Genomic DNA, 27,284 nt, shown 5'->3' with positions numbered 1-27,284 from the left:
TTCCCACAGAGATCTGGGATAAAGGGCTTTACAGAATCCAGAATCTAGCTCCGTTTCTGAGCTGTTATCGCTTCATAGCACAGGCTGTCTTTTTCTCTTCCCTCAAATCCCTACACGTAGAGCTAGGCACACATAGATGGGTAGTGCACTGTCCCTGAATTGAGGCTCTCTCAAGTCCAGGCTACCTTCTGCCCAGCACCTACTTAGTGTAGCTTATCTTTTAAAATAAGCCATCCTGCAAAGAGCAGGGTTCCCAGTGGCCTTGAGGTTTGTCAGAAGTTCTCTAGAATTGGCAACTTAGCTGTGACCTCAGAAGTCTTGGCTCTGGCAAAGCAAGGTCTTTGCGCTAAAACAGGCTCAGTGCCCATGGAGATAATCACCTCTTGTAATATCCACACAATCATCTCATTGTCAAAGCACAAGGAATGCAAAAATAGAAGAAATGCCACAATAGGGTTGCCCCATGGTTCAGCTAAACCAGGATTCTGCTTCCGGCTGAGGGCACCTTGGGACACCTTAGGAGGGATGGTCCCAAACATTGTTCTGGAGTTCAGCCCCTGTTGGCAAGACCTGTGCTCCTACAACCATAGCCTCACTGGGCCTGATTTTGCCCCATCTTTTTGGGACTCCTTTACCACCTCCTTGTCCTGGCTAACTCTCCTTTGTCCTTAAATTCACAACTGGGGAAACCCTTGAGGAGTCTTTTTTTTTTTTTCCTCCCCATTTTGGGTTATGTCATCTTTCTTGCTCCCAGAGCACTTGCTCCTGACTTCCGTAGCAATGGCCTCAACACTATTGAGTGTGTAGTATTTCTTAGGCATGGTTCTCTGCATACATATATATATTATTTATTCCTCACAGGGGCTCTGTAAGGCAGGCACTCATAGACGCTGAGGTTTAGAGAAACCTAAGTAACTTGCCCCAGGTCATAGAGTAAGTGTCCAAGCCCTCAAGCCCGGGCAGTCCTGCTGCATCTGCATGGCACATGCGCTTGGCCTGGTCTGCTCAGTGTGTCTCCCTGACTGGGCTGTCAGTTCCTGGAGGGTAGGGATCTGTCTTCCCTTCTCTATCCCCAGTGCCTGGCATGTAGTAGACACTCAGTAACTGTCAAATAAATGAAAGCCCTGGCTCATCAAACAAAGACCAGATGTGATTTAAATTCCAAGGAGCCATACTTTTTACAAAAATGCTAAAATGCCAAGAAGTACTTTTTCATTAAAACAAAACAAAACTGTTTTAGCTATGTAAGGGTGGCCTTTTAGAACTCTGATTGCTTTAGATCTTTCCTCTAGGTGGCATAGAGTTGTGGGGTTTGGCAGACCACCATGGGAAAAGAACAGATGCATTTGTCAGAATCTCTGTGGCCATCAGACGTCACTCCAATGAAGCCAAAGCTCCGAGGTTTAAAAATAATTAAGGGAAATAACTAAGCGGAGAGACAGAAAAGACCACTTCTTAGTTGATTCTGGAAAAATGAACCTTTTCTTTCTACCAACCGGCACCGAAATTCAGAGTATCCTGGACAGAGCTGAGAGACTACTCAGGGAGAGCCACTGCAGTCACACCACACCTCCACTTAGGTGTCCCTACACTCACGCTAATCTTCTAAATCGTTTAATCAGACACGGCGCTGCCTCTGAGGCTTCAGGACTTTCAGGCTGTTTTTTTTCCCCGGGCTTAAAGTCTTTCTCTGCTGCTGACTCACATGTTAATTATTGCTTTGCATAAAGTAGAATTAGCAGTGCTCCTGCACTCACCTGCCTGCGTGTTATACAACTGTTTTATCTGCTGGACAGAACTGAGTGTGCAGGCCGACCTACCATGGTGTCACCAGCGGCCCTGTCTTGAGCTGCCAGGGCAATGAGCATCACACAGAAACCAACCATTGCTTTAGAGGCTCTGGGGAAGAGGCTGTGGGGTGTGCTCTGCTTGTCCCAGGAAAAAGAGGATTAAGTGCCAAGTTTTGACCAAAATCTTATAAGAATCGTCCAGGAGTTTCAGTTCCCTGTCACCTGTCGGTGTTAATGGACAGAACTGGTGTTTCACAGAAAAAAAAAAAAAAAAAATACATGTGTGTGTATATATATATATATATATATATCAACTTGTTTTCTCTTTGGCTGCTGGGCTGGATAATGAAGTAAAGATGACATTATCTCTAATAAAAGTGATTTGCAGAAATCACTGACGGGACCTCAGTAGCAGAGATTCGCCATTAGCAGGCTAGCCAGATAAGAGGGGCAGCTGGGTTCTGTTAACCCCCTCCTGGTCTGATGTGTGTCTTGCAGGGAAGTCAAAGGCGGGGGAGTAGAGTAGAGTGGACTTTTTGAAGTTTGGGCTAATGGACAGTGTTTTTTCCAAAGTGTGGGCTGTTCTTTAGCCCCACTTGCTGATCTTTAGGGTTGTCATTGGGTTTTCATTTTTGTTTTGTTTCTTAGGATTTTTGTGTTAGTGGCTTTTTCCCCCTGGGGCTTGGCCCATTTTCTCACCTCTATGTTATATCACCAGAAGGGTGGAACCCTGGCCAAGCCCTGGCATCCTCTGCCAGAAATCTGAGTCCAAGCAGGGCACCTACACATGTGAGGTGAGGGCTCTGGGCCACGGGTGTTGGGCAACAGATTGTCCTGTAGTGTTGAGGAGGTGGGATCTGAGGCAGAAACCTCCCTGGCCTCTTAAGGATGGGACGGGTCAGGAGGGGAGGGGTCTGCCCTTGTCAGGACTTGTTCACCTGTGTCAGTGAGAGCTGACTAGCAGCTGGCTCACGAAACACACCCATGATGTGGACAGCGGGCACAGCCAGCTACTTCTGTGTGAAAACATCCTTAGGATATAGGGATTTGTTTCCTGGGGACAGTGAGGAGTCATGGGGTGTTAAGCAACCTAGTGATGAATATAGCCACCATCACTCCCCTTTATTAATCCACTTTCTACTGGAAGCACTAAAGCATTGGAACTCTGCAATACCCCCACAGCTGGGGGACCGTGACTGATTTAATCTTCATGCCAGCTCACCATACCATAACTGAAAGGGCTGTATGACACTATTATTGTTGGAATAAGGTACTTTGATACATGAGAGGTTTGACATTTTGCCTGTGCCCTCAGAGAACCTTAAAACAAGGACTAACAAGGTGACGGTGCCTTGCAGTCAAGTAGCACAGATTGTCTAAGTGTTCCAGGCAGGAGGGAGGAGGAGACACCAGTGTAGGCTCGGTAAGATGCTCAGAAAAGCCTCTGTGGAGGTGGCAGGCCTATGTTGGCTCTCAAACTGTAGGGTTTAGAAGGTCAGAAAGGAAGAAGCACTTCAGGTGGAACAAATCAACTGGGGACATGGCTGGGCAGCAGAAAGGGGTGCGGAGTTTGGGGGTGGCAGGGCATAGTGTGGTCTGGCTGGAGTAAGCGTGGAGCTACAGGATCGTAGGAGCTAAGTTTGGAAAGGGCTGGGAGACCTCAAGGAGCATGTCCAGCTTGGACTTCATCATGAGGATGGTCGGGAGCAATTTTCATTTTAAAATGGGGGAGCGACAAGCTGAAAATGGTTTTGGGGAAAGAGTGGTGGGCTGGCGAGCTGTTCCTTGCCCCAAGGTCTGACTCAAATTTTATTCTTGGTCAGCGGTAAAGCAAGTGAGGGGCAAGGGAAACAGAAGATGGGGACTAAGGTCTGTGGAAATAGATAAAACACCACCAGAGCCAGAGGAGGCGTGTGCCCTGGGTGAAGTTTGTTTTTCATCCCATGGGTAACATTTATGAGTTACTGTTCAGCAAGAATGCCTTGCGGAGGTCTCTGTGGACTGAGCTGAGGCTCCAGCCTGTGGCAGCCCAAGGGTTGCTGCCATATTTAGAGCTTCCAACAGAGGGTTTCATTTTCCTTGGCTTTGGTGCCAAGAAAAGAGGGGTTCTCACACTTGCTGTCCAGCAGGGCCAAAGCATGGCCAGCAGGAGGAGCATGGAGGTTGGGTTCTGGCACTGCCCACCACCTGGCACCTCAGCCACTAATCAGACAACAGGGTAGGCAATTATCCCGGGCATCTGACTTTAGCTACCTGTCCTTTTGTTTAAAGCCCTTTTGTGTGCTTGGCACCTTATGGATACTCAACAAGGTCTGTTTAATGAATGCGTTCTCCCCACCCAGATTCTCAATGCCTTGCTCCCTGTTCTCTAGCCTGTCTCCCAACCACTGGCACCTCTGCTCATTCCTAGTGTGTCTTTGTCATCCCTCTGCCATCCTGATTGCCTCCCTGTATCCTGCTCTTCTTTCAAAGCCAACCTCCAGCAGAGTTCTCCCTGTCTTCTCCAGCCTTGCAGGCTTTCTCCTCCCAAACTCCTACAGCCCCGACTATTCAGCCCATTCTTCAGGACTTGGCTCTTCACCTCCTGCAAGCTCCCTGAGGTCGGGGATAGTTGTTCCACATTTCATTCTACTGCTCACAGCCCCATCATAGGAAGAGAGAGAATCGTTAATATATATTGAATGAGCAGAGGGAATAAGCCATTGCTGGGGGAAAAATACAGTTTTATTTCCCAAATTGCTCAATGTTATTTGAGAGCATGATAATAAATTTGGAAAAGACTTTTAGCATTTCCTGTGGCTTTTGATGACTTCTTTACAAAGGAATGGAAATGTGCACAGACATCTCACTTCTCATCACAGCAAGAGAGGGCAGAATTGGGGGAAAGCAAGTGTTCGCGCTGTGGCATGAATCAGATCCCACAATACTAGACATGTGACCATGTGAACAGGCCTCAGATCAGGATTCTTTATAAAGGAAGCCCAGGACAGATTCTCTACCAGCTCTCTCCTCTTTCACTTTTCCTTTTTCTTTGCTTTCCTTTTTTTACTTTTTTTAATACGGAGGGGAGAAGGGGTTATGGGGATGGGGGTAGGAGAGTAAGGGATCCCGTGCTTTCTCCCCCTTCTCTTGCTGTTTTGAAATACTTTAAATTCCAGGAACCAGAAGTTCTGGCAACATGTTGGGATTAGTAAGGCAGATCCTAGGATATTTCACTATTAGCATGTGATCAAGCATCAGTCCTGATTAAAGGTCTAAACAAATGTTTTCTTTGAAATTAAAGTGTCTGAAATAAAGAAGAGAGAACTGACCCTTAAAATCATATTCTGTACTTGAAAAGAGTTCTGACAACTGTCTGTCCCGGTTATGCGCACCCCCGCCCCCCACCCGCCTTTTTCCACCCAGAATGTTTGACGACACTGCCAGGGGAATTTCTGCCCCCTCCTTCCTGTATATACCCAGTGCTGGCCTCTGAGGCAGTCCAGCTCTGTTTTCTCATGACACAGTGATTATTTTTGGCATTGCAGATATTTTTTCTAATGTTATTACCCAGCCCCATTCTTGGTTGCCTTTTGTGGAGCAATCTTTTGGGTAACTCCCTGTAAATCTGAGGGTTAATGTTAGTTTGGTGTGGTAGAGGAGGCAGTGGGAGAGAGGAGGAACGACTTCTACTCTGAAGCACGCCACCCCCACCTTAAGAGGAGCCGGAGAGGTCCTCTCACGCCCTGCTCATGAAAGAGCTTGCTTTCACCAGCTCTGTGCTCACCATTCATCCTTTCTGCCGGCGGGCTTGAGGATATGGATACCCAGAGGTGACGCTGGGGGCTGCACCTCGGGGATGGCATCTTAATGACTTGACTTGGCGGGTGTTAGAACAGCCCCATTCAGAGTGAGTTCACTCCCTGCGCAGTTGGCTCACTCAGCCTCTGTCCATAGAGTTCTCTTGTTCACGCTGCAGGAGGAAATGGAGATTTCCAAGTGGGAAGGAGCCTTCCCAATGCTTTAACTCTTCACTGAAGGGAAGAGGAGCTGCAGAGAGCGAAATAAAATCTAAGCCGCCCCAGCTGCAGCGCCTGGGAGAGGAGCAAGGCTGGGCTGGGGATGGAGGCCAAGGCAGCTGGGATCACTTTTTCTTTCCTCCTTGAGAGGGAAAGGAAAAGAGCAAAGGGCATTTTTGATTGTCTTTCACAATCAGCAAATATTTACCCAGTTTATCTGCCCTAGCCCAGGTTCCAGTGAAGGATACACGAAAGTGGAAGATGTTGTGTCTGTGCCCTTCCCCTGGTACTTACAGCACAGTTATAGGAATAGAACGTTTGCATAGAAAAGCCACCAAGACAGGGAGGCCTTTAATAAGGGCCTATGAGTAATGTGGGCAGGAAGTACCCTGGAGAATGTTGCTAAGGGGCCAGGGACACTGCTGGAAGAAGTAGGGCTTGGGCTGGTCCTAAGGGGTGGATTTTGAAGAAATAGGAAGGAATAAAATGATACAGGTAGGGAAGACATGAAGGAGGAGAGGGACATTAATGTAGGGCTTTGTAAAATCCCATAAAGAAAGATACAAAGAGAACAGGATTCTTCCTGGCCAGAGAGAAGATTGGACTTGTTGGACTTTACGTGCCTCAGATTAGGATGGCAGCAGGCAGCACTAACCCTGCCAGATGGCATCTTCAGTCTCAAGATCGCACGTGTTCCTGGGTCTCTTTCTACTCAAAGTGTGAGGTCACAGACTAGTAGAATCAGCATCCTCTGAGGGTTGTTAGGAAGGCAGAATCCCAGGCTCCAGCCCAGATCCTACTGAGCCTGCACTGTAACAAGATCCCTGGGTGATTCCTGGCCACAGCAAAGGTTGGGAAGTGCTGCTCTGGGTGACTCCACAGGCAGCTGTCAGCAGCACTAGTTCAGACCCCAGATTTGATTCACAGAGGTGACAAAACACCAACAGACACACACACCTTGAGTGTCCGCAGGGTGACTCTTCCCAGATGGAAACCATCTATTCTAATTAAGAGCCGGGTTAGAATTCTTAGGAAAGATCTAGAACAGTGAGCAGCTTTGAGGAATCCACAGAACTGAAGTCATTGACGTGGTTTTTATCCAATGTCTCCAGTTTGTACCACTTTGTACTACTGATGCTTTAGAGGACACCAAAAGAACAGGTGTGGGGTTCTTTCCCTGAAGAGTATGTGGTCTAGTTAGGGAGACAGAAGCCACAGAAGTGAAATCAAGGAGAGCAACACAGGGCCAAATCGTGCGTGTGTAACCTCTGAAATGGGACTTGGAGGAGAAGTCAGTGCAGGTGAGGCTTTCCTAGGGAAACAGATGCATGGGAGATCTTGAAATATGAGCCTAATTCAGACAGGCCTGGGAGATGGAGAGAATATATTCCAGGCAGGGAGTGGGAGGGGCAGCAGCAATAGCTAAGTCCCCCCTAGAGACTGAAGTGGGGCGGGAAACTGCTCCCCACTTGCCCCACGGAGTTTGCTTCATGCCGAGGAACCCGTTTTACATCTCAGGCCTTTTCTTCTTGATTCTACCGCCGTGCAATTTCTTTGTCAATGTTCTTAGCTGAAGGCAGTGTTGTAGGAACAGGATGGCAGCACAGGCAGAAGGGTTTGAGCCAAACCACAGATTGTGTTGTTGGAAGCTTGTGAGATCCAAAGGGAGAAGGCTGCTGATGGGTAGAAGCCCTAAGGAAAAAAATCTAAATCAGATCTGGTAACAGCCTGGGTGTGGGGAAATACCTTCAAGCCCAGAGAGGTGGCACCAAAGAAAACAGTCTGGTGAGAAGGAAACAACCTGTGGCAGCTGTAGACTCCTCAAGCAAAGCACAAACCTTTTTTTTTTTCTTTTTCTTTTAAAGACAGACTTCTCCAAGCTGAGAACTATCCCAAGGGGGCTGGTGTGCCAGCTGAGGGGCTGGCCTCAGGCAAAAGGGTGGCCAGCGTGTCTCACTTTGCTGCTTCCCAGACCAAGTGTATGTTTCAAAAAGCTCATCAGATTTAGTATCCTAGAAGGCTTCACCCTCAAGATGCCCAGCTCAGCTAAATCTTTTGAACCTGAGGGACTTGCTTATTGGCCTTGTAGGGAAGGTCACCCAATTACAATCAAGAATATGGGATTTAGGGTCAAATGATCCAGGTTTGAGTGCTGGCTCCATCACTGGGTGATGGCTGGGCATGCCACTAACATCCTTGGGGTCTGTCTCCTCATGTGTAAAATGGGAGTGATACACCTGCTCTGCAAGATTGATTCAGGATTAAACAGAAGCAATATGCTGAGAGTTCTTTACTAACCGGAAAGAGTCACATGTGGTTGTTTCCTAGTTGTATAGTCAGTATCTCAGCTTGCGGAGGTTAATTAGTCCCTTAGCTGAAGGCTGCATGGTGTCAGGGGTCGGGCAGTGGCAGACATCAGAGGCCACAGAGAGTAATGGAGAGCCAGGCAAATGCCTCCTGCACCCGCTGGCTTTCTCCCTGCTTTTTCATGAGTGAAGACAGCACCGAGTCTTCTCTATACATCCCTGCAGTGGATAAGATGAGGGGTGGGAAAGATGGAAAGAACACTTTATTTTTACAATGGGGGAAGAGGTCCTGCTCATCAGCAAGGGTGGCCCTCTTCTCAGAACTGGATTAGAGTCAAAGGAAGCCACCAGTTTTAGCACAGCTGGTCTTCTCTTCAGATGCTTTGACCTGCGTATGCATGAGGAAGAGAAGCAGCCTAGAGAGAGCTGGCCATGGGGAAAGGAGGCTGAGCCTGGCTCCAAGGCTGAGACTGTTGTACGTTCTGTCTTCCTTCCCTCTGATACTGCCCTCTGAAGCACCGTGACCCATGCTCTGTGCTCAGTAATGCTGGCTGTGGTCCTGAGGATGCCAGTGTAGCCAAATCTGCCAACTCGGCTTTCATGGGGTGGGGGTGGGGTCACTGTGAGGTGGCTATGGGGAGCTGGCAGCAAGCTGGATACATATCTTTTATTGTAAAAAATAAGCAATACCTGATGCCAAGGTAGTTGTCATGGTATTATTTATAACAGCTAAAAATTAGAAACCATAACTGAAAAGCAATAAGGGAATAGTAAAATGCATTGTGGTTCAGCCACATGATGTGATATTGCCGGCTATTATGAATATTTTGAAAGAATTCTTAATGGGATATCCTGTTAAGTAAAAAGAGCAAAGTATTAATTTATAAATCCAATGAGATCTCAGCTCGTTTTCTTCATACCTTTTTGTATTTTTGAAGTTGCTTATACTAAATATGCATTACCCTTATCTTCACCATGGCATTTTTAAAAAGGAAATTATGTGTTGGGAAAAGCTAGGTTCTATGATGGACAGATAATGAAGGTCTGTTTCTAATCGTGCCACATGGCCAGTGCTGCTTGTCAGCAGGCGCTCTGTTCACAGGGCCTTGAAGAAGCCAGAACTCGGGGCTTTTGTTCCAGTTCCACATACTCCCATTACCTTTCTAAACCTCAGTTTTTCCTTATCTCTAAAATGGGAATGATGGTAGCTGCTCTTCCTAGCCTACTGTGTGAAATTTACAAATTTAGTTACAGATTTCCAGATTCACTCACGAGTGTTTTAGACTGTAGTGTGTGATCCAAATGTAAAGTGGTATTATTCACTAATATGTAGAATAAAGAATGCCCCACTGTCTTAGCCCATTTGGGCAGCTACAACAAGATACCATAAACTGAGTGGCTTATAAACAACAGAGTTTCATTTCTCATGGTTCTGGATGCCGGGAAGTCCAGTATCCAGGTGCCGGCAGATTCAGTGTCTGGTAAGGGCCCACTTTCTGGTTCATAGCTGTGTCTCCACATGGTGGAAGGGGTGAGAGGGTTCCCCTGGGCCTCCTTTACAAGTGTACTAATCCCATTCATGAGGACTTCACTGTCATGAGTTAATCGCCTCCCAACGGTTCCACCTTCAAATACCATCACATTGGGAGTGGGGATTTCAACATAAGTATTTTGAGGGGACATAAACATTCAGACCTTGGCACCCACTAAGGCTTGGGCTTGATGAAGCTAAGCACAGGGACAGTTCATTATGATTATTCCTGTGTACGCACAGCTTTTCCCAGCTGGGCTGGGGAGTCCACGTGTCCTCCGGTTACGTAAGGAGCTGGGTTATCTGGAGCCCCAGATGGGCTGCTTAGTAATTGAATCTGCTGCTCTTTTCTACGAGGCTGCCTGGGGCTGAGAAGGCCAGAAGATAAGTATCTCCAGTCAACCCAAGCAGAATTGACCATTAGAGGGCCACGCTGGGTGAGCCCCAGACATTACTGTCAGCTCTGAATGCAGTCCAGGCCCTCTGCTCCAGGGACACAGACCGTCAGAGTAGGTCAGAGAGCTGGAGGCTCAGCCCCAGCGGAGGGGAGGTTGGGAGGCTGAGGTATGAGATGCTTTCCAGGATTCCTCTTTCAGGGAAGTGGCAAGTGAAAGCATTTGTCCCTGTTTTAACCACTCCAGTCTCATGTCTTCTCTCTTCTTTGTCCTCTCTTGTAGACTTTTGATACACTAGTCTGGATTATTAGTCTTATCTCCCAGATGGGCTGTGGTCTCTTTCAGGATAGAGACCATGCCCCTCAGGAGAGGTGTGTGTATTAAAGCATATTAATGCCTTTTTTCTCTTGTCAAAGTCTGTCTGATCTGGCCAGCTCCTCCTGAATTTGCTAATTTAATATTTTCCGTTCTGAATTTGTAACTTTTTGTTGTTTTGCTTTGAGATGGGTTCTCACTCTGTCACCTGAGCTGGAGTGCAGTGGTGCATGGCTCACTGCAGCCTCGAGCTCCCAGGTCAAGGGATCCTCCTGCCTCAGCCTCTTGAGTAGCTGGGACCACCGGTGTGTGCCACCATGCCCAGCTAATTTCTAATTTTTTTAGAGATGGGGTCTTGCTGTGTCGCCCAGCTGGTCTCAAACTCCTGGGCTCAAGCAGTCCTCCTGCCTCAGTCTCCCAAAGTGCTGTGATTATAGGCATGAGTCACTGTGCCTGGCCTATTTTCTGTTTTCACTATCTAACATTGATACCTTTCCTCCCTTTGTGATGGATTCCCCTACTGATCCCTGCAGCCTTTGGACATCAGAATGTACCTAGAACACTGACCACTGGAACACTGCCTTCATCTCAAACATTTTTGTCACTCCTTTGGAATGGCCCTCACAGCCAAGACCATTCTTTTCAATACCTTCAATTGTGGCAAAGTCTTATCTTTTGAGGGCACATTTTATCCTATCAAACAACCACAATCCATCCACAGCTAAGTCTGGTGACTAACGGGGTGGGTAAACTGGATAATATTGTTTGGGGTTTGAAATGAGGCGTGTCCTTTGAAGAGTTGTGACTGATTTTCTTATGTGGCTCTGAAGTTAATTCTAAAAAGACTTCCCAAAAGACAGAGCAGTGGCCACCTACCAGCATAAAGTTATAGGCTTCTCCCAAGGTGGCTTCTTTGAAGGGTAGCCACCTTCTGTGTGGCATCTATTTCACATGTCTCATTATTTTCATCTCCCTCTTCCTATTAGCCATAGCGTCTGGTACAGTGGTGATCACACCAACTCCTAGATAAATGACTGTTTGGCTTATGATGGTGACTTCAAATTTGCTGGACACAGTGAATATGGACACAGTGCATGGTAGAGGGAAAGAGTGTGGTTAGGTTTTGGAAGTGGACCTGGGCGTCAGTCTTTCATAGACACATGATCACAGGCCCAGAAATCTATGTTTTAATAAGTCCTCCAGGTGATTCTGATGCAAGCTAAAATTGAGAACCACTGCTCTGCAAAAATGGGGTCAGTAACACTGCATCATTTAAGTGAGGATCAAATGAGACTATTTATTAAATGCATCTGGCCCCAGTGCTCAATAAATGTGTTTCCTTTTCATCCTACTCTTTGAGAAAGGTGACATAGCTGTTTGCATCTCCAAAAACATTTAAGTCCAACCCCATCTGCCTCCCCCCACCACACACACACCCACCCATCCATCCTTCCTTTAAAAACTGGCTGCTTTGGAACCGTGGTCCTCAGCCCTGGCTACACATGGGGAGCTTTTAAAACTCCCATTGCCCAGCCTGCACCTGAGACCTATTAAATCTGAATCTCTGGGGATAGAGCCCAGGCATCTGTTTTTTAAGGTTCCTCTGGTGACTCCAGTGAGCAGCAAAACTGAGAACCACCGACTTTGGTTCTGCCCCAATTAAGTATGGGGACCAGTGACTCTTCCTCATCTTTGGAACCTGGAGCTGGGTGTGTTTCTCCTATCAGGCAGCCCCTGTACAGCAGCCACAAGCCTCATAGAAGTGTCACTAGACCTCTCCCAATTGCATTTGACCTTTATTTCCTCCATTCTCAGCTTTTTGCAAATTGGCACCAGCTTAGAATCTCACCACCAACCAACAGACTGATCCCAGCTGGCTTAAGTAGCCTCAGTCATCTCTTTACCTGCTGAAATCCATTCTGTTTCTAAGCCATTTAACCTTATAGGGTAATAGGCATGTTGTTTTGATACCTGAATGGCCACAGGCATTAGGCATGTGAGTCCTAATCACTCTAAAAGTCTAGCTAATTAGGCAGCCAACCCCTCTGTGTTACTGGTGACAGACATCTTGGGGCCTCACTCCAGGCTGTGTTCATGTGGAAGTCAGGAACCAAGATCATCTTGACCAAGAGCAGATCATCCTTAGATTCATGACTTAAGTAGCGATCCCTAAGCCATACTTGGAGCAATGACCTAAAAGTTAAGATGTTTTTAAGATAACGAAGCTCTGGGCAAAGAGGTTTTTCCTGGATGAACTGTAGCATCTCTCTGCTGACAATTTTTGGACATTTCAGTTTTGTTTTATCTTTTGACTGGCTGCCTGGTGCTTAAGTGGTTGTTAACTTTAGCTGGGATCAAACGTTTCAGAATGTGAGTTTCCACCTCGGGGAGAGTAACTATAAATTTGTGCATATTAAAATGTCCAGGGGGAAAAAAAAAACAAACCCAAAACAAACCCAAAACAAAAAGAAACAGCTTTTTCTCCACCTGCGGCATAGATAGATACTGTGGCAGGGTTGGACCTGCTGCTTTTATGGAACACTGCAGAGCCACATCTGATAACATTCCACCACACTCCCAGCACTACTGTGACCGGCACCTGTGTCTGCTAAGGCCCACAGCACTTAGTCCCTTCTTCCCCCGCCAACCCCATCTGAACTCTGATGCTGGTTCTTAGTCCTACTCTTAACATTCCAGGTGTTCTCCTAAGGTGAATGGGTGCTCACTTAAAGACATGAGGCTCCCCTCATGAAATTTTTGTCACTGTATTTAAAAAAGTATTAGCCCTTCTTCCCAAAGTATGTGTGAGCATCCAGGTTGTGGGAAAGTATCAACACAGCACAGGGAACATCAAAGTTGTACAGTAAATGATAGTTTCCTTGCTGCCAATGGAAAAACTTTTGATCTTGGACCCAGAAGAACTAGGTTTGAGACAATGTTTTTAGCAAATTATTTAATCTCTCTAAATCTCCACATCCTCATCTATTAAATGGAGATGATAGTTTCTATCTCTCAGGGTTGTGAGAATCAAATGAGATAACACATGTTAAGAAGAAGTGCTCTCTGTAAAGGCATTATTATTTGTCCTTTTAGGTTCAGCTGAAATCCCACCTCCCTGACTTTTGAACCAAGAGGCTGCCTAAGATTCTCAATCTTCCTTTTTCTGGAAGTTAAGGTGTTGCTGTTTCTTTATTTCTTGCCAAAGCCACTATCTCCTACAGTTAAGCAGTGAAAAGAGTATTCGCCTAGGAAGAGCAGGGTTCTAGCCCTAGCTCTGCCACTGATTAGCTGGATTGCTCTAGGCAAGTAACTTACCTGCTCAAGTGTCTGTTTCCAGATCTGTGAAAGGGGAACAGTGACAGTACCTGTCTTGCCTACCTCACTTGGTTGCAAGGGTGGAATTAGTTAGGGATCCCCTGTGTGTTTCCGGACTTCTAAGTGTCTGCTCACTGACTATAAACCCTTAAATGGCTTATGTAGGCGTTGGCTTTGTGACACTGGGCAAATGACATATTATGTCTGAGCGTCAGTTTCCGCATCTCTAAATTGTGTAAACAATACCTACTTTATTTTGTTGTTAGGAAGAGTATAATGAACTAATATATGAAAGGTTCTTGATACAGCACCAGGCACAAAAAGCACAGCAAGACTCATATATCAGATGCCATTGTCAGAGCATTGACTCCAGATTGCCTTTTCCCTACCTGGCTTTTCCTCTCTGCCTCTTCTTCGAGGAAGGGGCCAATGGCAGAGGGAAGCTTTGTGCATGCAGATATTGGTGTTAATGCCATAGCCTGTGCTGGGATTGCTTTTGCTTCAGGATGGCTTCCCTTGGCCCCTGATGACGAGGTTATGTGTTGATGATGCTTTTGTTGGAGAGCACAAGGGTTAGTGCTAGAGAATGAAATCCGGCATCTTTCACCTGACCCTCCTGATCCAAAGGCATGATGTGTGTGGTTTCAGCATCCTGCCCTCTTCCCATCTTCCTTTCCTGTGCCAGAATACTTGCAGTTCTTTAACTTTTTCTCCACAATCAGGTCAGGATTAAAATGCAAGTGGGAGGGACTAATATAAAAACTGCCACTAAAGGTCTAATCAGGGCAAGTCCTGAGAAGGTGGGGAAAGGAGGGTGCAGGGGTAGGTGTCCTGAAGGTTGGAAGTCAGGGAGGGAGGGAAACAGGGATTAGATAAAGGAAGCAGAGAAGGGAGACATGACAAGAAAAATAGTTTCACTCATTTCACAATTTTTCTGAAGGTTCTTCTTGACCATCAACAGCTGTTGGACAATTCATCCTTTAATCCGAGTATATGATGCTTAATCCATCCGCAGAGCTGGATAGTCTGTCTTTTTAAATGAAGTATGTTATAAAATCAAAACAGTGCTTCTGCCCCAAATCTTGAGGGATTTGAGAGGCATGCTCACATTCCATGAATCCCAAAATACAGATTTTCTGTCCAAATAACAGGCTGCAAAGCCAAACAAAAGGAGAAGCAGCCTCTGGAATCTCAGATGGCAGGACAGAACGAGCCAGCTAGAGCTGATTGGATTGAGGCCTTGAAACCTATGAACTGCGCTGGATGCTTTTTTATTTTATCTTATTTATATTTTTATAGAGACGGGGTCTCACTATATTGCCCGGGCTGGTCTTGAACTCCTGGGCCCAGGTGATTCTCCCATCTGGGACTACAGGTCCAAATACTACCATGCCTGGCTTAGATGCTTTTTAAAAAAATAAAAAACATACTTGTTTCTTTATTAAATACGCAATATAGGTTATTTATAGACACAAGAAAATACAGATAAGCATTACAAAGCAAAACAAAAACCAAAAAAACTTCCTGTAACCTCACTACCCTGCAACTGCTAACATTTTTGAGTAGAAGGAGACAGGACAGTCATTGGTGGTTAAGTGCCATGATTCTGGAGCCCACCTTCCCAGTGCAAAGCCCGACTTCCCCATTTACCTGCTGGGGGCCACAGGTAAATTACTTGGCCTCTATGGGGCAGTTTCCTCATATGTAAATTAGGTATAATAATAATAATAATAATAATGCCTACTTCCAAGGGCAGTTGTGTGAGTTTAAATAAGCCAAGGTAGTACTGCTTAAAACAGTCCTTGTAAGCTCTATGTCTGTGATACCTATAATAATAAGTTATTATACATCTAGCCTTTCTCCTATATAATTTATAGGAAGTATTATGTATAATACATTTCTATGAAAATAGAATTGTCCTGTACTGTTTTGTAACTTTTTAACTCTCATGATTGTCTTTTCATGGCCATCTTTTTAATTAGTATTAGCTAACATTGATTGCTTACAGTTGGAACAGGCTTAGTGCTAAAGATTTTACATAAATTATCACATTTAGTCCTCACAGTTAACTCTGTAGGGTAAGCACTATTGTTACCATTTTACAGATGAGGAGACTGAGGCTAAGCAGTTTAAATGATTTATTTACAGAGCTAACAAGCAGAGAAGTTAGAACTCCAATCTAAACATTCTGGCTTTTAAATATGCCTGTGTTAGAACTTGCCATGGATTTTATAAGAAAGTCCAGGATTTCTTTAGGACTTCTAAAAGAGGCAGGCTTCAGTGCGTGTCATCTTTCTTTCCATCCTGCAGCAAAGAGGAGAATGAGGCTGAGACAGCCTGGCAACCTATGCTGGCAGGGCTTAGAGAGAAAATGTTTGTGCCCACTCCTTTTTAATCCTTGACAGAATGCACGTTGGTACTCTAGACTGTTGGGTGTCTGGCTAACTGTTCTGGGGCTGTAATGGCATTTTGAGTTTTTACTGTGGAAATCACTTTCTGGTATGAAGCGGGATCTAGGGTTCAGTACTACTCTTAGTTTTTTCTGATTGTGTCTTATGCAGAAAAAGAACCTTAAAGCAGTTTTTTTATCTTGTTCTCCAGAGCCCTTGACAAAGCCATCTGAGCCACTGATCATAGCTTCCTTACCCTTCTCTTTCCATCCCTGGACATTCACCCCTATCCCCAGATATTCCAGGGCTAGGTCCCAGGCATTGGTAGTTAATTTAATCAGCCAGTCTTTGCCCAGACTCCACCCATGTGAAGCCCTGTTCTGGCTTCCACAGGGAATGCAAGAGGAGGACTTTGGTTGCGAAGACACCAACACACATAAAAGCAGAGCTAACAATACAAAGCAGGTTGTGTGTGGCTCAGACAACTGGTGTGAGCCCAGATCAGTCTAGTAGGGGAGTGTGGCTGCACTGTGGGTTGGGGCCATGGGGATGTCCTGGCCAGAGGTATGATAGGCTGACAGTAACCTTTCCGGGACTAACCCCTTCTTCTCCACTTAGGAGTAGCTCGGAGAGGAGGAAGGAGAAGTCCCGGGACGCTGCGCGGTGCCGGCGGAGCAAGGAGACGGAGGTGTTCTATGAGCTGGCCCATGAGCTGCCTCTGCCCCACAGTGTGAGCTCCCATCTGGACAAGGCCTCCATCATGCGACTGGCAATCAGCTTCCTGCGAACACACAAGCTCCTCTCCTCAGGTAAGGCCAGCAGGCTCCCCTAGGCTGGGCAGATGCCAGCCTTACCAGCATGTTCCTATATGCAGGGGACCCTTCTGCTGCCAGAGCTGGAAAGTCACCCCACTACAGAACTTTCACCCACAGAAACACCATCATGAGTGATTTATTCCTTCATGTTAAACATCTCTCTTCCAGCAGTGACCTTCACCGTGAATCCAGCTGTGAGAGGAGGGCAGGGACAGGACCAGGGAAGAACATGGGCACCCAGAGGCTGTGGAGAACACGGGCTGGGGGAACCAAGGACGGCTTTTGCTGACTTCTCAATTTGTTGCCATCTGGCCATAAGACCCATCCTCCACACTAGATTGAGTCCGTAGGAAGCATTCTAATCCTTAACTTCCAGTGCCTTCTCCAGAACAGCAAGAAGGTGTGCCCAGATGATCTTTTCCCTCTGAGAAGCCAGTTAGGCCAAGTAAATCATTTAGTCTCTCTGAACATTGGTTTCCTCGTGTATAAAATGGGGTTAAACATACTTCTTGCCCAGGGTGTCGGTGAGAGTGGACTGAAATGATGTCCATAAAGCACCTGGCCTGGCTGAGCTCACTCACACTGGGGAGTCCTTGACATCACCCCTCCCCAGGAAAATAACTGGTTCTCCGCTCCCTAGTACCTCTGCAACTCCAAAGTTCACAAAACATTTGCTTTTTCTCAGTTACATTCTTCAAGAAACCATTTCCTATGCGTCCTGACCAGAAACAGGTGTCTTGAGTAGTCTTCTGGTTTCAGATCCTAGGTGACATTCTTGTCAGGGGTGTCAGTTCTGTAAGGATGCTGGGCCATGTGTTGTGCTCCTCCCCGCCTGGTCTGGTGCCACAGGTGGGGACAGTGTCTGACGGGTGAGCATGAGGGAGGCACTCAGGGAGGGAAGGTTCTTTTGTGGTTGTTTTTCAGTTTTCCGGAGTAAGCCTGGTGCCTTGGAGACGGTGGATTCCGCTATCCTGTTATGAAGTGGCTATTCTGGGAAAGAGGGAATCCAGTGTGAGGCTGGGAGGCCAGACCAGAATGTACTATTCTGGTCCCTGTAGTACAGGAAGGATATGGGGGACAGACTTTCAGAAAATAGGACGACAGCTCAGTGGGCCTGGGGTTGGAGGGCTAGGCCTAAAGAGGCGAAATGTGCAGACAAGAGCAGGAGAGCCAAGGGGGAAGATATGCTCTATAAATACTTTCAAAGAACAATGCAAGACAATGGCAGATACATGATCCTAGATGCTGCAAAGAGAGAACAGTGGGCTGAGCCCTGGCAAGGCTTGGATTGCTGGATATAAGAAAGGCTGGGATACTCCATCACAGGGCATTTGTGTATCCCTCCCTTTAAAAAGGCTTGTCTTCCTGGATAACTGAGGGCCAAGTTGGCTAATGTTGCAATCATCTTTACATATAAAGAGTAGACAGTGGAGGATTTAATGACTGGATGGAGGCCCCTTCCCCACAGTGAGAACCCTCTCCCCTGCTTTCCTGCTGTGGTACTTGAGATTTTGCTCTTAGACATTAATTCCTTTGGATTAATCATTGCTTCTTTCATCACCACTCCAATTCCTCCACCCACACAAAGCCCCAGAAGGGGTAATACAGGTTGAGTATCCCTTATCCGAAATGCTTGGGAGCAGAAGTGCTTTTGATTTTTTAATTTTTTCAGATTTTGGAATACTTGCATTGTATTTATCAGTTGAGCATCCCTAACCCCAAAATCTGAAATTTGAAATGGTCCAGTGAGCATTTCCTTTGAATGTTGTGTTGGATTTTGGAGCATTTCAGATTTCAGGTTTTCAGATTAGGGACAGTCAACCTGTATATTAATTGTAGAACGCCTCTGACTAAATTTGGACTCGTTGTGTTTCTCCTTATTTCACAGATAAGTGAAGCACAGACAGGTTAAGATTGCTCAAAGTCACACATTTAGCACATGGTGAACCTGCACCTGGAATTCAAGTCCTTTTGAATTTTGGTCCATGGGAAAACAGACATGGGACAGCAAGAGCATTTTGTAAACCTGGTCAGGCAAAGATGCTGACAAGGGCTGGGGTATGGGGTGTGGGGGAAGGGAGAAGGTAGGGGAACAAAGGTCAACAGAGGCAGCTGGGGGCCAGCGTGATGGGGAGGAGGTCCTCACACATTCAGAGAGTTGTGCTGTCCTTCCCCCTAGTGCAGGGCTTCGTTTTGCATGCTTGCCCTCCTGAGCCTGGCTGTCCGTCTCAGTGGTTCAAAGGTTGGCCTGGAAAAGGCCACGAGTTAGGTTGGGCTCTCTGAGCACATCTACCTGTGTGTGTTCTGGTGTGAGCCCTCGTGTGCTGATGGGAACCCCTGTGTGCTAAACACACCCACAGAGACAGGACCAGAGTGGCCACAGTGGGACATCCCATATCTACCCCATCTCCGGAGCCTGTTGAAAGTTGTGGACACAAACTTGCCTGCCCTCTGGCTGGGCTCGGCCCTAGACCAGCTAGAGCCCTTAGCCTGTCAGCTCTGGTCCTCTCTGTCCCAAGGAAAGAAATGAAGGAAAAGGATAAAAAGTTTCTACTTTTGGCCATGTGGTCCTGGTGTCCTTGAAGGAGAAGTTCTCACCAAACGAGCACAGCCCAGGGAGGAGGAGATGGTTTCTCAGCACCCGCTTTTCTCTGACTTCTCTCCCAGGCTCCTGCCACACATTCTCTAGACTGATTGTTAAATTATTTTCAGAAATTGTAAGACAAGATCTTTTTCTTTCTAAATCGTATTTTGCTTTTCCAACACATGTAGCGTTATGAAGAGGAGTACAGGATTTGTGGGCAGATAGACCTGCATTGGAATCTTAGTTTGGCTGCCTTCTTTCTTTGCAATGTCGTAAAAATTTCTCTTTGAGCTTTAGTTTCCTCATCCGCACAAAGGGAATAATGGTGCTTACCCTGCAATGTTATTTGGGGATTGAGATAATAGATATAAAAGGCCTTATCCTCTAGCCTGCCACATATTAAGCTCTCAATAAGTTATAGCTTAGAAATAAAAATTATTATGAACAAATATATTGATTTATATTAAATATAGGCTTCTGGAGAAATGATGTAAAAGAAAACCCAATGTAAATTCTTACTAGCCTCTAACCTACTTTCTAGCAATTTCTATCAAAATGCAGAGTCGTCAAACTCTTCCAAGGCAAAACAACCCACACATTCATTATTTAAGCATTTCTAACAAAGGTGAGTACCAATTTTGGCTCACTTTATAATAGGAAATAGCTGGTTGCATATCTCAAAGTTCAAAAGGCTAAAAAATACCAGGTTTTTCTTTAGAAAAGTTTCTCTTTACTTAGTAACACGTTTCCCTTTGATTTTCACAGTAGGCTGTTCTGTGTGGGAATGTTGGAGAGGAAACCTCAACGTTGAGAAATTCAGGCTGTGGGTCTGGGCTGCCGATTGAGATTCGTATCACAGGAAGCAAACTGAAACAATAGCTTTATGATATTAGCTTCCACGCTGGGCTGAGGACAGAACACACTCTTATAGGAACATCGGTGGAAATGCCACTTGATTGTCTTAAATCCTCTTTCAAGATGAGCCCCACAAACCATGAGCGAATCAGGGTCAACTCTGCATTCTGAGGGCATTAACCCGCAGTGAATATACAAAATTTGCTTTTCATTGTAAAATTGAATTTTGGGCTTGCCCAAACTCATACATGGCGAAATCAAATTCATTTTCCATGGACCTGGAGATCAGCGTGAAGCAAGGTTTCTAAAGAGAAGTGTCAGCTGCATTATGGATTCATCATCATTTGCTTAGCGAAGACATCAGTTATAACAAGAGATTATATTTTCCTGATCTCTAGACTACTGAGGGAAGGATATTAAAATGTGAGACAAGGCCGGGCGCGGTGGCTCACGCCTGTAATCCCAGCACTTTGGGAGGCCGAGGTGGGCGGATCACGAGGTCAGGAGATCGAGACCACGGTGAAACCCCATCTCTACTAAAAAATACAAAAAATTAGCCGGGCGCAGTGGCGGGCGCCTGTAGTCCCAGCTACTCGGGAGGCTGAGGCAGGAGAATGGCGTGAACCCGGGAGGCGGAGCTTGCAGTGAGCCGAGATTGCACCACTGCACTCCAGCCTGGGCGACAGAGCGAGACTCCGTCTCAAAAAATAAAAATAAAAAATAAAAAAATAAAATGTGAGACAAGTGATTTTAAAGTTTTTAAGGCTTGATATGACCTTTCCATGCAGGAAAAGTGGGACAAAGAAAAAACTGTGGAGGCAGATACATGTTCTGGTACCCTCTCACACCCCACTTTCAGACTTCTTTTCCCAGGCTTTCACTCCTACCTCCACCCCTTTGTCCCACCCACTCCAAATCAAGGCCTTTTTCTGTCCTGTTTGGAAAGAACTCAGTAAGCTGATTCATGTGAGGATGTTAATGGGTGAGAGCAGCTAATATACAATCTCTTCTAGAGATACTGACTTTGTTCAGATCATTCCTTTAACTTAAACTAAAAAGTCTGGTCAGTCAACAGATGTTTGCTGAACCCATTCCTGTACTACATCTTATGAAGGGTAATACAGAGAGGCAAGATAGGATAGTAAGATATATGCAAAGAACAAAGGCATGAATCTCTCCTAGTGGACTTTCAGGACTCTCAGGGAGCCCAAGAAGATCAGGAAGGACAAGTGCCTTCTGTCAAAGGCATCAGAGGAGCCCAGGCGTGCTAATGGTGGCATTTAAAGGTATGGCTAAGGATCCAGTAAGCGATCCCAGAATGATTTGCCTGTGGCTTGACTGGCACTGCTCTTGCAGTCTGCACATCCGGGAGGGCGGGGATTGAGGGGCCAGGCTGTGGGTCAGGTGGAGGGGAGGAATCAGTTTAGGCAGAGCCTTAGAAGGAAGGCCCCTGTAGTGGTCACAAAGTGGTAACGGCCAAGCACATCTGAACCAGGAAGACCCCATCAGAATGGCTTTAAGAACAGTCAGAGCAGTCCTGGAACTTCTCGGAGTAGGAAACAAGAGGCAAAGTGACCTTGGTGGAATAAAATTGCAGCCAGCATTCTGACCAGCAGCACCGTGGGGCAGCCTGGTCTCTGAGACCACTCAGGAGGCTCTGCTCTGCCACTCTGCCTGCTCTCTCCCAATGCACAGCCCCTGCTGCCCAGGAAGTCCCACCCCACATGGGCGGTGCTGCCTGAAGGAAATGAGCGTTGCTCCGGAAAAAGTGCTCCAAAACCTCAGCTCGCGCATATCCTGGCTGTGGGGAGTCATCAAAGCCTGTTTACCGGGGCTATTTTTAGCATTAAAGAATCTTGTTATGCTCCCCAGGACGGGCATGCACTGTCTCAGCAGAGCACCTCTGGTTTTAATGACCCATCTCTCGTCTTTGGGGTCAGACCCTGAAGGGTCCTCGGAAGCAAGTAACTGAGATCTGGAGCCCAGGATGATTTACAGACCCAGTTGGTGGCTTATTGAGCACCTACTCTGGGCTCCTCACTTTGTTCTGACCAAGAGTTGATGCTGGATTGTTGCATCACCTTACAGCAGTTTATCTGTCTTCCCCACCAGTCTGTCAATTCCGAGGGAAGGAATTGCTCTTACACCTTTCAGTATCCCTGATTCTCCTTAAGACAGGACTGAGCACACAGTAAGTGACACTTCTGGACAGATTACCTTGTGCCTAGCATAAAGCAAACATGAACACAGTAGAAACTTAATAATGGTGTAGGGAATGAGTGCATTTTTCCATGTCCGTAACACTGAGTAGGATATTAATGGTACATCAGGGAAGACACGATGTTCATAGGGGAAGGGGCAGAAGGGTCTTCAGCAGATTTGTGACATGAGCCTCCACGGTGAGGGGCTACCTCCTGGCTCCACAGTTTTCACTCTCAGCTCCAAGCTGGGAGTGACCTGGCCAGGTTCCTTCAGAAGCTCCCAGGAGAATAAGCAGGTGCCGTGAGGGCAACTAGTTCCACAGAGGGAAGAGACCCTGTCCCAGCCCTGCCGTCACAGGGTCCCTGGGGCCAACCTGCTGGCTTCCTGGTCCTCCAGCCATTGTGACCTCAGTCCCAAGACATTCTGTTACCCTTCATGGCCCTAGATTGCCCCTCTCCCTCCCGGAGGCCAGCTGACCCGATGCTGCTGTAGCCAATTTCGCCACCTCCTGGAAGCAAATGCACTGGGCATGGGCGGAAACCAGTTTGGCTGTGTTGGAACTGTTAAAAACAGGAAATTTTAAGCAGGACTATTTCCTCTGGGACTAGTTAACCCAAATAGGGTTGTCTTGGGATTACTTCAGATTTTGAAGTCAGCGTTACCACTGAGATCAAAGAAATTGAAGAGAAAATATCTTCTCGGTTGGCTAGAAACCACAGGGTTGGCCTCTGTGTATCTATAGAAGGTGGTCACCTATCTGGTGTGATTGAAGTGGCGCTGAAAACCTCTCCTCACTCATCTCCAAAATAAGTCACCACCTGCCAGCACAGGGTAATTAAGGTCACTCGTAGGATCTTTGAGTTGAGGCCATAGCTCTCAGCATGTGGTCCTATGAGTAGCAGGGTCAGCATCACCTGGGAACTTTTTAGAAAAACAGATTCTCAGTTCTACTGAACCAGGAACCCAGCGGGGGCCCATCCAGGGCCAGCTTCATGGGCGTGCAGCACAGGCAGTCTTAGAGGGCGCCACACTTAGAAGGTTCTCAGGCTTGGTTTAATTTTTCCAATGAGAGGTCTCACATTTTTATTTTGCACTGGGCCGCGCAAATTATGTAGCAGTCCTGGTCTCAGAAATTTTTCTTTTAGCCTGGCCTATAGATGATTCTGATGCATACTCAAATTTGAAAGCACTGAGTTAAGTCATTTTCTCCCCTAAAGCCCCTGTTCAAATGAAGATTTTAGCTGGGAAAGCTAACATTCACAGTGGCATCGCCCACACCTGGGACATTGCATCATCGCTTCAGCGGGCTGATGAGCTGGCAGAGAACAGGTGTATCAGCAGAAACCCCAAGCAGGGATCAGGTGTGTGTATATGTATGGTGTAAGGTCATTCCCATGACCTGTGGTTCTCCCCTCTCCAGGCTAGCCGCCTGAACCAGGGTGTGCAGAGGAAAGAATTTCCCTTGTTTCACCATTTTAGCAGAACAGAGGGAAAGCGACCGGGGCATTACTCTGTACAACCCAACTCTTGGCTCTGAAGGCTTGCCCATCCCTGGACAGGACCCACTGTGATCCTCTGCGAAAGGCATCTGTGACTCTGGCGTGTTCTCTGATCCTGTGTCCTGAAAGATAGCTGGTCCCCTTTGCCTTCACTGAAGCCTCTTGGTAGGAAGATCTTGTAATGTGGATTTGTTCTTCTTGAGGAATAACAGCAGGTAACCCAAAGCTTAAATTTAGAGGCTCGAGGAAAAAGATAAAAGAGAAACCCAGTTCCCTTGCAGAAAGGCCCTTGAACGACATTTCACAGCATTGATGTGTCCCTGGCCAAGTGGCCCATAAATTGAGTTGCATTCTACATTCCTTAGAATAGTCTCCATTTGAAAGACTCCTTTTAGTTCAGTGAATATTAATGTTTGCAAATGACATATTACTCTCATCCCCTTGTTCTGTAAATCAAGTGAGGCATATTTTGATTGATGTTTGCACTGGATAAATACAAATTTTCATAAGTAAATGTCTTTGGAGTTAAATAATGAACTAGGAGAAGAGGGCTGAAATAAAGTCTGTGGTTTGTGTATAACAACCAAAGGCCTGGGGCCTAAGAGGTTTTTTTTGGTCTGGGGCAAGAGCCGAGTCTATATTTTTCAGATAGCAGAGGTATACTAGATAGGGCACGATACTCAAAGTGTGGGTGGTTCGGGGTGGAGGTTTTCCTAGGCTGCACCCAGCAACCACCTGTACAGCCTGCTGAGAATGCAGTTGCCTGCTCATTCTGTTTTGCACCTCTGGGCTTCACTCTCTCCAAACCATTCTGTATGCCATTGCCAGACTAATCTCCCCAAAGCAGTGCTTTGAGATGCACTCCTCTGATCACATTTGCTTGACATGTGAGGCCCCTCCAGGACACTGGGCCTGCCTCACCAGCCCAATCTCTGAGACTGGGAAATGGATTCTCTTCTTCAGCCAGATGGGCCTCTCTTCTGTCCTAGGACTGAAGCTTGCTCCAGGTGTTTTCCAGTGTTCACACAATCCCATCTGGTTCAGAAGGCCCTTCTTTCATTCCACAGAGTGAAATCTGTTTTTTCTAAGACTCTTCAAATCTTCTTTGGAACAGTTAGTTGTCTGTGATCACCCCAAAGTGACCCCCTCGTCCTCTGACCCCTTAGAGCTCTTCCCATCTACACTTTTCCTTGGGAGCCCAGCTATGATACCCTTGAACTTTTATTTAGCTTTGCATCTCTGAGTGCTACATATTCCTCACCTGGGATCTGAGCAATTTGAGGGTGGTGCATGTCTTGGAGCAGAAAGAAGAAAGAATTTACTGTTGTTATAGTTTTAGGCACTTTACATACTTATCCTTACAATTCAGAGATGGAAATTGTTATTCCCATTTAGCTGATGAGGAAAGTGATATCCAAAGAGGTTGTTACTTATCCAGAGTCATAGCCTAATAGGAGGCTGATCTAGGAATAGAACCTGTGTTTAACTCCAAAGCCTATGAATGGTTGAGTGTGGCTTCTGGATTCAGCTGTCAAAGCTTGCTAGCTTTGCAATCTTTATACCTTTGGACAAATGGCTTAACCTCTCTACACTTCATCTGTAAAATGAGATTAAGAATAGTATCTACCTCGTAGGTCACTGTGAAGATTACATAGCATGCTTAGTGCGGTACCTTTCATGTAGTAATTGCAGTATATATTAGCAGCTAAAATTTGTTCCTACTACTACGACTACCATTATATTCAGGCATACTTTGATTGATGTTTGCACTGGATAAATACAAATTTTCATAAGTAAATGTCTTTGGAGATAAATAATGAACTAGGAGAAGAGGGCTGAAATAAAGTCTATGGTCTGTGTATAACAACCAAAGGCCTGGGGCCTAAAAGGTTTTTTTGGTCTGGGAGAAGAGCTGAGTCTGTAGGCTGTACAGGTGGTTGCTGGGGGCAGCCTGGGAAAACTTCCACCCCGAACCACTCACACAGCAGCTCCTACTGCTCTCATTACTAGTGCCAGAAGTACTGTTGTCACAACAAGCACACTGTCCTCACAGCTCCCGTCAGGGTGTCCTCTGTGCAGTGGTGCCTGCTGCCAGGCGGAGGCAGACATTCAGATGGTCGGCAGTATGCGTTTCCAGAAAAGTCCACCCAATGCCTTTGCACCATCCCTGGCAAATGCCTATCTGTGCCAGTCACATCTGTTTTCACTCCACATTCATGCAAGCTGTCCCACCCCCCTCTCTTTCCAGTTTGCTCTGAAAACGAATCGGAAGCCGAAGCTGACCAGCAGATGGACAACTTGTACCTGAAAGCCTTGGAGGGTTTCATTGCCGTGGTGACCCAAGATGGCGACATGATCTTTCTGTCAGAAAACATCAGCAAGTTCATGGGACTTACACAGGTGACACCCTCCTCTATCTCTTTCAAAAGAAGAAATGTTTCCATTTGGGGGTAGAAATGAGTGGAAGGTGCTAGCCACAATCCCACTTGACCTCTCCCTGCAAATGCCCACGGTGACCCTCGCTGACCTCAGGCCACACGCCTCAGGCCACACTCCCACCCCCAAGCATTGGGTTTCACTTTGCTCATGTCCATCCTGGTAGACAGCTCTCTACTGACTCATTAACAGACCAAGTCTCTGTCATCATCAGTAGTCCCCGATTACATCCTTCTGTCTGTGGACCTGACACTGGACTGGGATTATGAGAAAACCCAATTCAGTCTCCTCCCTGCCTCCAAATCTGGAAGGTGGCTCAGCTTACTCTTGGAGTCTTTTACTTCACTGTTAGGAATAATGATGCCTAACCTTGTTTTTGAAACAGGTGGAGCTAACAGGACATAGTATCTTTGACTTCACTCATCCCTGTGACCATGAGGAGATTCGTGAGAACCTGAGTCTCAAAAATGGTATCCTTCATTGTGTTTACTTCCTTCTTGCCCCCACTGGGTGGGAATCTGCCTCTCCTTTGTCTACGAGTATAAGAGAGATAGCTCATGGCCCTTGTGATGCAGGAAAAATGGATGTCCTTAAAAAATTTAAGTATGTAGCCTGTGAGATGAGATTGGGGCATTGAGAGGATCCAGTACTCAGAAATATCTCCTGCTGGCCCTGCATGGTGCCTGGTGTCCCACTACTAGGGGACACCTTTGGGTTAGGACACTGTCTCTAGGAGGTTTCATCACCCAAGAGTCAAGCATCTCTGCCAAATGACACCACCCAAACCAATGAGGAACTAGTCTGTGCCAAAGTGCTCATAGTAACTACTGTAGTTATCTATTGCTGTGTAACA

At 46.4% G+C, this 27,284-nt stretch overlaps 1 protein-coding gene across 3 annotated transcripts in view; it reads left to right on the top strand.

The window, feature by feature from the left end:
* The window catches only part of EPAS1 (endothelial PAS domain protein 1), an 89,673-nt gene that overhangs the window by 32,933 nt on the left and 29,456 nt on the right, over nt 1-27,284 (top strand). For all 3 annotated transcript variants that reach the window (XM_031006928.3, XM_063695901.1, XM_055377821.2), the window contains 3 exons: nt 16,659-16,849; nt 26,244-26,395; nt 26,817-26,901. In XM_031006928.3, coding sequence (XP_030862788.3) covers nt 16,659-16,849; nt 26,244-26,395; nt 26,817-26,901 — 428 coding nt within the window. The remainder of the gene's footprint in view (nt 1-16,658; nt 16,850-26,243; nt 26,396-26,816; nt 26,902-27,284) is intronic.

The sequence above is a fragment of the Gorilla gorilla genome, chromosome 12, assembly GCF_029281585.2.
Source record: "Gorilla gorilla gorilla isolate KB3781 chromosome 12, NHGRI_mGorGor1-v2.1_pri, whole genome shotgun sequence".
In the NCBI taxonomy this organism is placed as follows: domain Eukaryota; kingdom Metazoa; phylum Chordata; class Mammalia; order Primates; family Hominidae; genus Gorilla; species Gorilla gorilla.
This window is presented reverse-complemented; position numbering and strand designations above follow the sequence as displayed.